This window comes from Hippopotamus amphibius, chromosome 4 (genome assembly GCF_030028045.1).
Source record: "Hippopotamus amphibius kiboko isolate mHipAmp2 chromosome 4, mHipAmp2.hap2, whole genome shotgun sequence".
Lineage (NCBI taxonomy): Eukaryota > Metazoa > Chordata > Mammalia > Artiodactyla > Hippopotamidae > Hippopotamus > Hippopotamus amphibius.
The window spans coordinates 186,533,331-186,546,619 of NC_080189.1; the positions used below are offsets into that span (position 1 = coordinate 186,533,331).

General features: G+C 63.8%; 1 protein-coding gene across 1 annotated transcript; it reads right to left on the minus strand.

Moving 5' to 3' along the window:
- Window positions 1-836: 836 nt before the first annotated feature.
- Window positions 837-11,293, minus strand: LOC130851999 (basic proline-rich protein-like). Its single transcript, XM_057732648.1, has 14 exons — window positions 10,997-11,293; window positions 10,746-10,886; window positions 10,460-10,556; window positions 10,205-10,389; window positions 9,036-9,209; window positions 7,658-7,774; window positions 6,590-6,743; window positions 6,272-6,407; window positions 4,416-4,608; window positions 4,035-4,111; window positions 3,839-3,941; window positions 3,600-3,795; window positions 2,972-3,096; window positions 837-1,211 (listed from the first exon to the last, which is right to left on the minus strand). Exons 1-14 carry the CDS (start codon window positions 11,291-11,293, stop codon window positions 837-839), a joined length of 2,370 nt encoding a protein of 789 aa, XP_057588631.1.
- Between the last annotated feature and the right edge of the window lie 1,996 nt (window positions 11,294-13,289).

The following is a 13,289-nucleotide window of genomic DNA, read 5'->3' on the forward strand; positions in this document are numbered from 1 at the left end:
GAGTCTCACAGGACCCAGTGCCCTGCCTCCCTGTTTACTCGCTAGTCCCTCTGCCTCTTGCCCGGTCACTTATCTGCAGGGGACGGGGGGCGGACACCCTCGCTGCTGTCCAGGAGGGCTGGAGCCCGAGGCAGGTGGAGACGGCACCCCGCAGGTGTTTGACGGACACCGCGTCCACACTGACAGGAGGAGGGAGGTGTGGGTGAGGACGTAGGGCCGGCTGGGTGCTGCTGCCGGGCTGGTGGCCGGGGGCAGGGAGAGACACCCCCCCCCCAGGCTCTGCGAGTATCGAGTATCGAGGGCTCCTGGGTGGAGGAGGCGGGGAGGGCTGCCGGTACCAGAGGGGCTAAGGCAGCGGCTGGGCAGGCCTGAGCGGCTGGGCCGTTCCTCGGCCACTGCTCTGCTCCGGCCTCACCGAGCTGAGTCCGAGGTCCTGCCTGAGTAGAGGGTGGTTCTTTGGGGAGCTGGGGGCAGGCATGGGACAACCCGAGCCCCGTGCCCTGGATTGAAGTGACAGCGAGGGCCCCGTTGGTGTGGCCGCCAGTTTGGGTTCTCGGCTGGCAGAGCCTGGGAGCGTCAGGACAGACACCTGGCTGGGCTGGGGGCACGGTCTCGGGCCACAAAAAGCTGGACGGGGGTGACTGGAGGCAGGGCCTGTGTTCAGGCACCAGGTGCTGTTTTGTCACAGCGTGGTCCCCGTGTGTGTGGCCTCCGTCCTGATCACAGTGTGGTCCCCGCGTGGCCTCTGTCCCACTTACTGACCCTGCTGCCCGTAGCCTTTGAGGCCGGCTCTTCTCTCCGGGCCTCAGTTTCCCCTTCTACGCAATGGTGATCCTTCATCCGGCAAACACAGACGCCCTCCCGGGCCCCGGGGAAACGGCCGTGTCCAGGCAGACCGGTCCTGGCCCCGTGGAGGCGACGATCTGGTGGTGAGGGCCGCCAGGACCGAGGGCCACCAACAGTGTCCGCTCAGCTGGCTGAGCCCCGAGAAGACCAGGCAGGCGCCAGTCGGAGCGGGGGCGGGGGGGGTTCTGCTCCTCCTTGCTGGGGGGGGCGCTGGGAGGGACGATGAGGGCATGCACCTCCGTCCGGCCCCAGGGGAACGCAGCCCCGCAGGCCCCAGGGCATGGGAGGCGGTGCCAATTACAGCTGCGCCCACTCCCCAGGAAGTGGGCCCCCCAGCCCGAGGGACGAATGCTGCTTTCCTGGTTCTTAGGCAGCACCAGGTCCAGTTATGAGTCTAACCGGGGCGGCCTTATGTGAATTCAGAGATTAGACCCGTCCCCCGGCTCCTGACGTGCACTGCTGTGTGTGTGCGCATGTGTGTGCAAGCATGTTCCTGCGTGTGTGCTCACACGTGTGCAAGCATGCTCACATGCCTGTGTGCGTGTGCACATGCGTGTGCATGTGTGCACAGATATGTGTGCACGCGTGTACACACAAGCGCGTCCCTGGCAGGGTGAGGGCACACTGCTCCTTACGAGGAGAGCCCACAGAACGCCCACCCCCGTGGGTGCTGGGTGAAGGGGACTGAGTTCTTGAAAGATGACGAGCACGGTGATGGGGCCACACGCTTGAACTTGACGCATCCAGCTTTGGTCCTGCCGACCCTGGGAGTGGGCGGCACCAGGTCCTTCCACAGACGAGAAGCTCGGGGCCGGGAGAGAAGCCGTTGCCCCCCCGGTTCATGTGGCTGAGCTGCAGGCTCCGGCCCAGGGACAGGGCAGGCGGGGCTTCCTGGGCCTCCCCCCATGGGGGTCTCCCTCTGGGGGGTCCTTGGGTGCAGTGTCAGCCTACGGGGGCGGGGCAGGGCCTGGGGAGACCTCTGTCCTGGGCGTGTTCTGGGGCTCCTGGGCTGCACCTGCCCTAGCGCTGAGCCCGGCAGGTCAGAGGGACGCTGCCTTCCTTCCTTCCTGCCTCCTGCCTGACCATCAGACCCGCTGGGCCTGGGGCCCCAGGATACTAACTGGCCCAACTAACCAGCTCGAGACCCAGTACCGGCCCCTCCCTCCCCTGGGCTGTGCGATTCTGCCTCAGTTTCCTCATTAGCAAAATGGGTGACCCCCCTGAGGTGGCCTCTCCTGGTGCTGGTGCCTCTCTTCTTGTCTCCCGCCGCCCCGTGTAGCCCTCGAGCCCCTTGTAAAGTGTGTGTGTGTATCTCACAGCTGCGTGAGGGGCCGGGCTCGTGGCGTCCCCCACAGGGCACCGTAGTGGGGCTGAACTGTCGCAGGACGTTGACCCCAAAGGCCCGTCTTTTCTCCTTTGGAGAGTCCTGTCTCTGCAGCCTTTCAGCCTCTGTTCATCTGTCCATCTGGGTCAGGGGGCTGGCCAGCGTGCGGTGACCCAGCCACTCTACAGGGGGAAGGTGGGAGGCTGCAGGCCGCTGAACTATTCCGGAAGAGGCCGGGGGCTCCTGCCAGGTGGGGTGGGGGGCTCTGAGGTCCAGCCCCTCCGCAGCCCAGGCCACTGCCTCTGTGTGTGGGTGGGGCCCAGGGAACAGTGGGGCTGGATCCCCTCCGGGGGAGGCGGCAGCCCCAGGAGCTGGTTTGACCAACTCGCCCGGCTGGGTCTCCTGCACGAGTGTCTGTCCGCTAGCCCGTCCGTGGCGGGAACGGAGCAGCTAGCAGTGGCCAGCTCTGTCCTCCGGGCTCCCGTCCGTCCACAGCCACCAGAGAGGGCAGGGATGGTGATCTTCCCGTTACAGCTGAAGGGATCTCCATAGAAACCCAACAAGGTCTAATTAGACACACGTAAGCGCTCCCCAAATGCCTTTTAATTACAGCTCTGCCGAAATAAACGTCAAACTGAGGATTCAATTGCCACGTGCGTGATCCAGATCGGGCTTCTCCTTTCCAACAGCCAGTCCGCCCCTTGGCGCCGTTTCGTGCCAGGATCCAGCAGGACCTCAGAAGCGCTTGCGGTGGGGCCGGGGGAGGGGGGCGGCTATCCCGGCCCAGAGGGGCAGCGGTACCGGGAGCTGCGACGGGGACCCCGGGCCTGGAGTCCAGAATTCCTGGAAGTGGGATTGGAGGGGCAGGTGGGCGGGTGGCCGGTGATGGGGGATGGGCTGAGGCGGGGTCAGGAGGGCCAGCCAGCCTGGGCAGGAGGGGAGAGTGGTCAGGACCCACCAGGACATGCCAGAGCCAAGGGGCTGGGGAGTCCCTGCGGGGGTCAGGAGCCCAGGAAGGCGGCAGACCCTACACTGGTAGTCCAGGTCCGGGGAGCTGGGTGACGCCTTGAGCAGCTAGGGGTCTGTGAACGGGGCTGGTTTCCCTTCCTACCTGGAAAGAGACCAGGGACCCCCAGCACATCACTCAAGAACTGACTCCAGCCCCCGAGTTCACAGCCGTGGTCCCTTCCGGGCAGATGACGTGCGCGTCTCTCCCTGACGCCCGTGTGTCACTCCTCTGTCCCCCGCCCCCAACCCTCTGCCCCAGGCAGGAGCCTGCCTCTCAGGCACGTGGTGGGTCTCCGATCCCTGGGAGAAACTCGGAATGTGACAGATCAGCAGAAAGAAGATCCTGGTGCTGAAGGCAGAATTTATTGTGGAGAAATTGCTCTTCAACTATTGTCAGCTTTAGGAATAGACTTTTCAGTACATGAATCCCGCGGCTCCCGCCTCGCAGATAAGCCCGGCCCATCTGTCTGGAGGGAGGCACGTGTGGCAGCCTGAGCAGCGCTGGGGTGCGCAGGGTGCGCGGACGCTGCCTGGGGCGCCCGGGGGGCAGCGAGCCTGTGTCCCGGGTCTGCCGGGGCCTTGTCCTCACTGGCCAGCAGGGCCCGCGCCGTCCAAGGCTGCTTCGGAGGGAACGGACGTTCGGGCCGGTCCCCGACTCACCGGGGAGGGCGCAGGGTCCAGGGAGGAGGAGACCTTGGCGATGGCCCAGAGGAACGGGCGGCTCAGAGGGTGGCCTTGCAGCCAGCCGGGGTCGGTCCCCACTCTTGCAAATTACCGATTAGCCGTCGTGGGTGGTTATTTGGTGTCTCTGCCTTAGCCTCTCCGTCTGTGCGAGGGCTGCGCCCTCTGCACCCACGCTCGCAGTGTCAGGTTGAGGTTCCCCCAGAAGTGCGCTTTGAGACTCAGGGCAAGTGCTGACTTTGGAGAAGGATCCTGGGGCCACCAGCAGATAAGTGGGAGCAAGATGTGGATGGAGCAAGCCGACCCGGGGGGTTGATGAAGGGGGAAGGGGCGCAGTCCCTCTGGGGGCCTCTGGCGCTGATACAAAACATGCCAGTGTCAGCCCACCTGAGCTACCTGGGCTGCTCCCAGGAGCGGGGCCGGAGATGCCCTCAGGTGGCGGGTTGCAGGTGCGTGTGGCTGGGCGGTGGGCTCTGAGGGCCGGGGGCTCGGGGCTGGGCACCCGCAGTGTCTGCACTCAGGGACTGACTAGATCTGGAGCGTGTGGGCTCCTCACTGGCACGTCTGGGGTACTGAGCACACAGCCCCCGACGTGGCAGGTGCTCCGTGAGCCTGCACAGGCCCTGAGACCCACGGCCTGTGCAGCACTGCCGAGACGGGAAGCCAGGCCCTCGGCCCTCGGCACCTCCGAGAACTGGACGGTCAGCTCAGGCCCAGGGTGACCGTGAGTGGGGGCCGAGAGGACCTGCCTGGGGACAGTGGGAGGTCGGGTTGGAGTGAGGGGGGAGGGTGGCCCAGCTGTGCCCCACGCAGGCTGGGCCCAGATTCCACTGTCCTGTGGTTCCCACCTGAGGACGTTTGGCCCTGAGCTATCTGACCTTATTTCTATGAATACTTTCATCAGCACCAGGCCGCCTGCGGTGGGCGGGGCTCCAGGACGGCCCCGTGGCCCCACCCTCTCTTGTGCTCTGTGACAGGACACCAGGGACTTCACAGTTAAGGTTATGAATCCGCTGACCTCAACACAGGGAGGTTCTCTGGGCAGGCCTGACCTAGGCGCATGGCCTTTCAACGCAGAAGGTTTTCCCTGGCGGGTGGCAGAGAGACGTCAGGGGCTGGAAGCAGGAGGCGGGGGGTCCACAAACAGCCTCTGTTTGCTGACACAGCCCCCCACCCTCGCCTTCCAGCGGTAGCCAGAGTGAGAGCGGGGAGTCTGTCCTGCACCTCCAGGAACTGAATTCTGTGAAAGCCGGGAGGGGCCCGTCTGGGAGCCTTCCCCAGCGCTTCCAGATGAGAGCTCAGCCCAGCCTGAGCGCAGAACCAGGCCACGCTGTGTTGGCCCTCTGACCGACAGCCTGCACGTCCTCAGCGGGGGTTGTCTTAGGGCGCCAAGTTTGTGGTGATGTGTCACACAGCACCAGAAACCAGCACACCACCCGATGGGGTATTTCTCTGGAGGTGTGCCTCCTGTTAGCTTCCTGAGGCTGCCGTAACAAATTATCGCAGACCGGAAAAGCACCCTTTCAAGGTTCTGGAGGCCAGAAGTCCGCAATCAGCATTACCAGGCTGAAATCGAGGTGTCAGCTGGACAGAGCTCCCCCCGGAGGCTCTAGGGAAGGACCTTCCTGCCTCCTCCAGCTCCTGGTGGCGGCCGTGTCCCTTGGCTTGTGGCTACCTCCCTCCGGTCTCTGCCGCCGCCTCCGCAGGGCCTCCGCTGGGTGTCATCAAATCTCCCTCTGCCTCCCTCAGATAAAAGACACATGGTGCATTCAGGCCACCTGCCCCCCACCCGAAAATCCGGAATGATCCAGGGTAACCTCCCATCTCAAGAACCTTGACTTAATCACATTTGCGAAGACTTTTTACCAAATTGGGTCACACTCCCAGATTCCAGGAGGGGATCTCCTGCCTTTGGGGCCACATCCAGCCTCAAAGACAATAGAACTCCCTGATCAATTTTCTCTACAGAAGCGTTGACTCCCATTTCTAGTTCTCTCTCTAAACATTTCCCTCTCCCCGAGGCCTCCCTCGCCTGCCCGTGGTTTCGGCACCTCCTGCATTGCACGTGTGATCCGCGGTCACGCCTCCCATCCTGGCTGCTCCCCCGGAGCCCCCGGGGGGTCGAGCACACTTCCGCCAAGCTTCATCCAGGCACAGCACTTTCCAGGAGAATTCTGGCTGTTGTCAGTTTTATTTTGTGTTAATTATTTCTATCAGTAGGCGTGGTTGTGAACGGGACAAAGGCTGGCGTGAGGTTTGGTTTCTGGCACGGGGGGCGTGGTGGGCGGGGGGTGGAGAGGGTTAGCGGAAACGCGTCTTGCCAGCTCTTCACACCCCACCCTGCTGGGACAGCCTCTTAACACCTTGGAATGAACTGGAAGGAGTGGCTGGCCAGACCAGCGGGCAGCTGACCCGTCCGCAGGGGTGGGGGATGGGCTGCAAACTGCGCCCCCAGGCTTGTTCTCCAGGAGGGGGTATGGGATGGGGCTCGTGGGGAGCTGAGGGGCCCCCGCTCCTTCCCTGAAGGCTCCCAGCAAAGCCCGCTGAGCTGGGCGTGCAGAGGGAGGCAGGAAGGGGCTGAGACTGGGTTTTAGGACCGGCTGGGTCAGTAATGACTTGGGAGAGGCCCTGCGTCAGCTGGGGGACCCATGCCCACTGGCTGGGGGGGGGTGAGAAGAGGTGTGTTGGCCCCTCCGGGGGTGCTGGGGAGCCTCCCTTCGTGGGCCCCACATCTGACCATGGAGCAAAAGGCTCTCTGCTGAGTGACCCCTGCCCCGTCAGGGTACATGGAGGCGCTGAGCCCAGCAGGACATCGCCAGTTGGAGTTCCAATTGTGTGACGCCTCAGGCGATGGGGGGGTCACGTGCAGCCCCAGCTGCCCCTTCTGTGGGGGGGGGTGCGGAGGGGCTGGGGAGACCTCAGCACTTCAGTCCTCCCAGCAGCAAGAGCCTCTTCCTTCTCAGTTTGGGGGTGAGGGGGCAGGAAAACCTTTCCTCTCTTGCTTGCAGGCAGGAGAAAGCCCTGGAGGCATGGGTGGGGGTCGGGGGAGCTGCCCGCTCAGCCTCGGCCCAGAAGTGCGCTGGGCAGAGGACACGCACCGAGGCGGGTCTGCCCCGCTCTCCCAGGGTGCGCACACGGGCAGGGGACACGGAGGCTGATGCTGGCCTGCCGCCCCGCCCCGGTTGTGACCGTGACACTGTGTGATGGGGGAGGGGGCAGGGAGGCGGGGGCAGAGGCCAGGCCAGATGCGAAGAAGGTGGTGAGGGGACCGCGGCCTCGGGGACCCAGAAGACGGAGAGGTCTGCCGGCCTGGAGTCTTGCCCCTGTTAAAGAAAATACGCAATGGCACTTGTCAAACAGGGTATGTAAGGGGCCGTCGCGATAGGCGTGGGGCCCAGGGCCATGGGATTTTGCAGAGGGGAGGGGCTGACCTCTGAACATAGCCTGGGACAGCGGGGCTTATAGCCGAGGGGCAGGTGGGTCAGCGGACAGAAAATTACTAGGAAGAAACAGGGGCTGGGGGTCTGGCTCAGTAAAGCAGGGGAGGCTCTGGCTGAGGAAACATGACAGTTGCCTGCCCTGGCTTTTCTCCCAGGCCAACCCCCACCCCCACCCCCAGCCCTGGCACGGGGATGGCGCTAGGCCAGGACATTCCCACCAGGAGGTCTGTTTCTGGAAAACACAGCTTTCTGGATCGCTGAACAGCCACTGAAAGAAACCACTTTGGAAAGGAATCATTTTGCATCAGAATCTCTCTAGAAGGAAGGATTCCTGATCCTTAAGCAGAAGGCACAGCACCTGGCTGGGGGCCCCTGCTGCAGACGAGGGTCCAGCAGGTGTGGGCTCGCAAGCTGCCTCCGTTTCAGCCAATCCAGGAATCGGGAGTGCTGGGGCCCGGCCCAGGGGCGGCGCTATCTGTGGACAAAAGGAGACGGGGGTCCCCAGTGCCATCCTCGAGGCGATGCCGCTGGACGGTCAGAATGTTCCAGGAGAACGTTCCTTTCTCTAGAAAGGGTGGGGGGACTCTCTCAGAAGCTTCCGTCCTCACGTATGCACTCCTGAGATGATTTCAGATGCGCCTCTGGAACGAGAGGGGAATGCTGCTGGAGCCGCCGCCCTTTCAGTCAAAAGAAGACATTTTCATTCCTTCTTGAAAATTTAGGCATCACTGTTCTTTAAAGTAGGTATTATAATTCAGTGCTTCGAGGCTTTTTACAAAGGGGATTTTCAAGAATATACGTTGTCACTAATTTTTAGACATTTACTATGCAAATTGTCTTAAGATAAAAAAGTCAAATGCTTCTATTAAAAAAAAATAACAAAAACCATGCCGGCAGCGAAGCCGGAGTGCAGATCCGGGTGTGGGGCACTCTCTCTCACACCGGGGGCTGAGGCCCCCTCCTGGGGGGTGACTGGGGGAAGCAGCCGCTTCTCTCAGCCAAGGAGCAGAGGCTGGGCAGCTGGGCGGTCTGCCCTGGTCACTCCTAGCCCCACCCCATCCTTTGGTGCTGGGACCCCAGGGCTGCTGGAACCAAGGCCCCATCCCCTGCAGCCTGGCACCGGGGATGTCCTCCCAGTGCCCACCCTGGCCCTCCTCGGCCGCCTCATTAGCTCAGCCCTGCCCGGGAAGATCGATGCCTAATTTGCATAGCTGTCCCCTCTCGCCTTTCATCAATATTTAATGACAGGCCGCAGGATGCTATCGGTGGCAAATCCTTCTGCGGCCCCTTCTAATGTGACAGCGCCAGAGGTCTTGGCAGGTGTCTGAGCTCACAGGTCACCTCTTTGCTGCGGTGGCTGGTGGTGGGGGGCCTGGAACATGGTGATGAATTTTAACAAAGCGCCCGGTGGCCCCACGGTTAGGGTCCTGCAGTCGTCTGGGTGGGCTCCAGATGGGGGTGGGGCTGGGCCTCCTCTCTGTGTGGGGCTCCTCGGGGTGGTGGTGGGGAGAGGGGCTCCCGATCGGGAGGACCAGGCGCAGGGGGGCGTGCAATGTTGCATCGTCTCTTGGAGAGACTCAGCAGGGAAAGAACGTTTCATTTGGTTCACAGCTGCACAGAAACCCCGCTCACGCCAGGGCTTTGCACGGTGTCCCTCTGCAGGTGTCACCGAGAGGGGACAACACTGCCACCACCCCCTCAGCAACAATAACACGGCGGCTGTCCCGTCCCCATACCCTTCGGAATCCTAGCCTCTGTGGCAGAAGCTGGTCCTGTCTGCGTCCATGAAGCGGTGGCGACAGGCCAGGAACCCGTGGCGGCTGGAAAGCCTGGGCCGTGGGTGAAGAAGGCAGCGCGGGGACATGTTCGGAGCCCAAAGATGAGCACACGGTGTCAGCTTCCCACCCGGTCTTGGATAAATGGGGGGCGACACGGCGCGTGGAGGGGCAGTCAATTTGTGGCTGCTGCGTGTCTCTGGGTCTGGTTTCCATGTCCACAAATAACTCAGCCTCCTCGGCAGGTTGGGAACACGGAGCCCCGCGTGCGGGGCTGGAGCTGGCAGGGGGAAGATGCCGCCACGCGGAGGGCAGCCTGTTCCTCTGATATACGGGGCTCCTGGCTCAGGGATTATTCTAGCCGTAGATTGACGGCTCTTTGGGGAAGGCGGCAGGAGGGTGCTACGGACTCAGCCCCACATGGTGTTTGGCTTTGGGGCCGGGTGGTTGGAGAGGCCCGGCCTGCTCCTCGGGAGGGAGCATGCCTTCGCAGGCGGGCGGGCCCGAGGCCTCCCGGGGCCTTCTGCGGGCTGGCTGTCTCCATCCCGAGATGCGGCCCGGGGCTGAGGACACTAATGACTCAGGCCAGCCGGAGCCTCTGCGTGGGATCCTCTGTGGCAGGGGCCTGGGCCAAGTGGGGCCACGGGCCTCACTGTCCCTCTGTGGGCCACACGTTCTTCCCAGGGAGGGCAGGTTGAGGGTATCTCTGTGGCGGGTCCTCCGGAGGCAGAGTGGAAGGAGAAGTTGTTGGCCAGGGGAGTTTGCCATACTTTGAAGCAGGTTCAAATCCAAGGGCTGATAAGCCACGGGGTCATGGGCTCCCCTTGGTGCGCACGTGGCACAGGCCAGGTTACTCAGTGCTCCGTCCGTGCCTCAGTGTTCCTACCTGTATATGGGGGCCAAGGCAGCCACTTCTCAAGGTGCTTGGGAAGAGTCAGGAACATCAGGCAGCTGGGCCCCTGAAGCTCCCCGAGCCCCTGGACCCTTCTCTGCACGCAGGCAGCTCCTGACCCCCTGGGCGCTCCCGGCCTCCCTGGTGGGCATTGGCAGCTGCCCCGTGGAGGATGGACAATGTCTGTCTCTTCACTTCTCTGTTCAGTGGGCGGAGCTCGGGTCCCCTGAGTACCTACTGTGCTCCAGTCCCAGAGCTGGGCCCCAGGCTCCTGAAAGGCCTCAGAGCCAGGTTGGTCCTCTGGGAGCTCACAGCCCAGCAGGAGGGGGGGCCAGGGTGGAGGAGCGTCCAGGGACTGGAGACCCTCGGGGGTTTGGGGGAAGTGGCTGCAGAGGGTCCTGGGTGTGGGGCCTGGGCCAAGTCCTAGGGTCGGAGATTGGTGTCTAGGAGGGAAGAACGGGGGCTCTCAGTGCTGGGCACCTCGTGGGCAAACCCAGAGGACGGAAGAGCTTTGCAGCCAGAGCCCGGAGCAGGTGGGCGTTGAGGGATGTTTGAGGGGCCGGGTGCCGGGTGAGGAGGTGGACTCTGTCCTGCAGGTGGGGAGGGCGGTCTGGATGGCCCCAGGCTGAAGGGTGACCATTGAGGGTCTGGGTTTGGAAAGGCTCTGGGGCAGCAACAGACCCTCTGCCCCCTGCCCCCGGATGCTCGGGTCCTGGCTCTGCTAGGAGTCCGCCTCCCCGGAGGTGGGCGGCCCCCTCCCACCCACAGCCTCTCCGCACCCCGACCACCCGCTGCGGGCTGCGGCCATCCGACTGCCGGGGAGGCCGGCTGGGTCGGGGCCGCTGGGTGGCTGAGCCTGGCTCTGATGACTCTGCGCGGAGCTGCCTCCGGGGACCCGGGCGAAGCATCCGCTCTGGGCCCTGACAGAGGAGATAAAAGGGATGAAGTGTGTCCTCTGACACGGAAACCCAGACTCCTGTGTCTGAGGTGATTGGAAAAGCCTCCCCGCTTCCCTCGGTGCGCAGGTTACAGACCTGCTCCCAGGCCTCCGCCGCCCGCGCGCGCTGCCTTGGGGGGCGGCGGCGTTCAGGGCTGTGCCGGGCGCGGCGCCCACGGGACGGGAGCGTCTGCTGGGTGTCAGGGAGCTTGGCACTGGGTGGCGGGGAGAGGGAGCTGGGGGCGTGGGTGGGGCCTGGCCCCCAGGGGACGCGTCTGCACGGGGCCGGGGGCTGGGGGGCGTCCTCCAGCTGCGGCGACGGCCCTCGCCGTTCTCAGACCTCGGCGGCGCAGGGAGGAGATGGGGTGGAACTGAGGTTAACGTTTTCATTAAATCCGGATGGATTTCCGTTGCCCGGAGGGAGCCGCCTGTGCTGCGGGCCACACGCGCACCTCGCCACAGCCCTCCCTCCTCCTCTGACGTGCAGAGACTCTCGCGATGCCGCTGAACGGTGGTCAGACCAAGACGCAGACCCCAGCTCCCTGGAGCAGCAACTTGTCGTGGGCATGTTGGCTGGCGGGTGGGTCCTGTCTGGTGGGTCTTCGGTGCCCGGCCCGTTTCTGTGAGCCCTTGTCTCCCGTGTCCTTCCCGTGGTGAGCCCGCTCAGGAGACTCTGCGGTCCGGTGTCTGGGGATGTCTCCCAAGAGACTCAGGGAGCTTCCCCCTCCCTGGCCACTCCCTGACCCTTAGCAGGAGCTCGGGTGGGGGGTGGTTAGAGTCGATTTGGTCCAGGAGCTTGGAGAAGGGACGTCTGGGCTGGGGGCTGCCGGCCGGAGGCCGGATGTCAGCTTTGGACCCCCAGACATTGCTGGCTAACAGTGCATGTGGCCCGAGGTGGCCCAGGGAGAGTGAGATGCACGGGCGGGGCTCTGCAGGGGGCCGGGCTGGGTCCAGGCTCTGTCCACAGACACCGCTTGACTAGCAACCCCCCCCCACCGGCCGAGCCCTCCCTGCCTGCAAGGTGGGCTTAACCCCATCTCGTGGGCGAGGGCTGCCCTGTCTCAGACCCACCCGGCCACGCTGTGACCATCGGCCTTGGGTCAGAGGTCTCCAGATCTGGCCCCGGTTCTCCAGGGTCCGGGGACCCCAGGCTCAGTCCACTGCCTCAGGTGGTCTTGCCTGTGTGGCTCAGCCCTGTTTCCCTGGCAGGGGACAGGCTGCCTGTGACCCATAGTGTGTGTGGACTCCCCGCTGGAGAGGGCCCTGTGGGAAGCCAGAGCTGTGGGCAGCAGAAGCACCTCCGCTGTGGCCCCCCTGGTCACCGAGGGACCTGGCCTTGCCCTGCCGGGTGTGGGTGTCAGTTGCAGATGCTGAGGGTGAGGGCTAGGCAGGTGGAAGGAGCAGGCCCAGGTAGGTTCTATGGGCCCAGGAGTCCTGCCCAGCCCTCTGCCATGCGGGCCTCAGCTGGGGACCGTGTCAGGGGCACATTGGGGCTGGACCCTGCAGAGCTGTGGAGGGGGTGCCAGGAAGCTGGAGGACCCTGCAGACGGCAGAGGGGGCTGTGTGCCTGAACTCACTTTCCTGAACCCTCACCCCCACCCCGGCCCGCGGCTGAGGAAAGGGCACTGGGCTTGAGGTCAGGGTTGGCCTGACCTTGCTGCGTGACCTTGGGAGATGCTCCCAGCCTTCCTGGGCCAAGTAGAACTGAGGGTGGGAGCCGGGTGTCATCACCCTGGCTGTGTTTCCTCCTGGGACCGGGGCTCTGTGGGCGGTGTGGCCGGCGTGGCTGGCGGGCAGGCAGGCTTGTTTCAGATCCCGCCTCTGACCCTCACCCTTGGGAGTGGCTTATACTCTCTGGAACCTCAGTTTTCTCGCCTGCAGATTGGGTTAATAAGACCCGTGACACAGGGTGCTGGCGGGGAGCAGACATGATTATAGCAAAACTCCCCATGCCTCTCAGTGCATCACAGATGGCCGCTCTCATGGCGGGAGACGCGGGGCATCCGTCTGCCTCTGTCTCTAGGGTGCGGAGCTGCTTGCTGAGACAACCAGGGAGTGCCCACAGGGGCGCTCCCGGTGCTACTGTGATGCTTCACCTGTGTGAGTGAGTCTCTCCAGCTGTAGGGGACCCGGTGCACAGGTTGCGTCGTGGCCAAGGAGACCGCTTTCCAGGAAGAGGCTGCTGTGCCTTTAAGAGGACGCCAGTTAAGTTAAAGAGACCAACTTGTCCCCAGTGTGTGCGCCTGGCCTGCCTCGGCAAACACGCGGTGAATTACCATTTCCCAGGCCGCCTGCCCCTGGGCTTCCAGGCAGCCGTGTCCTATTAACATTTACGTTGCGTTTTGTGCGGCTAAAATTGTCTTAGAGAAATTAGGGGGGCTTATCA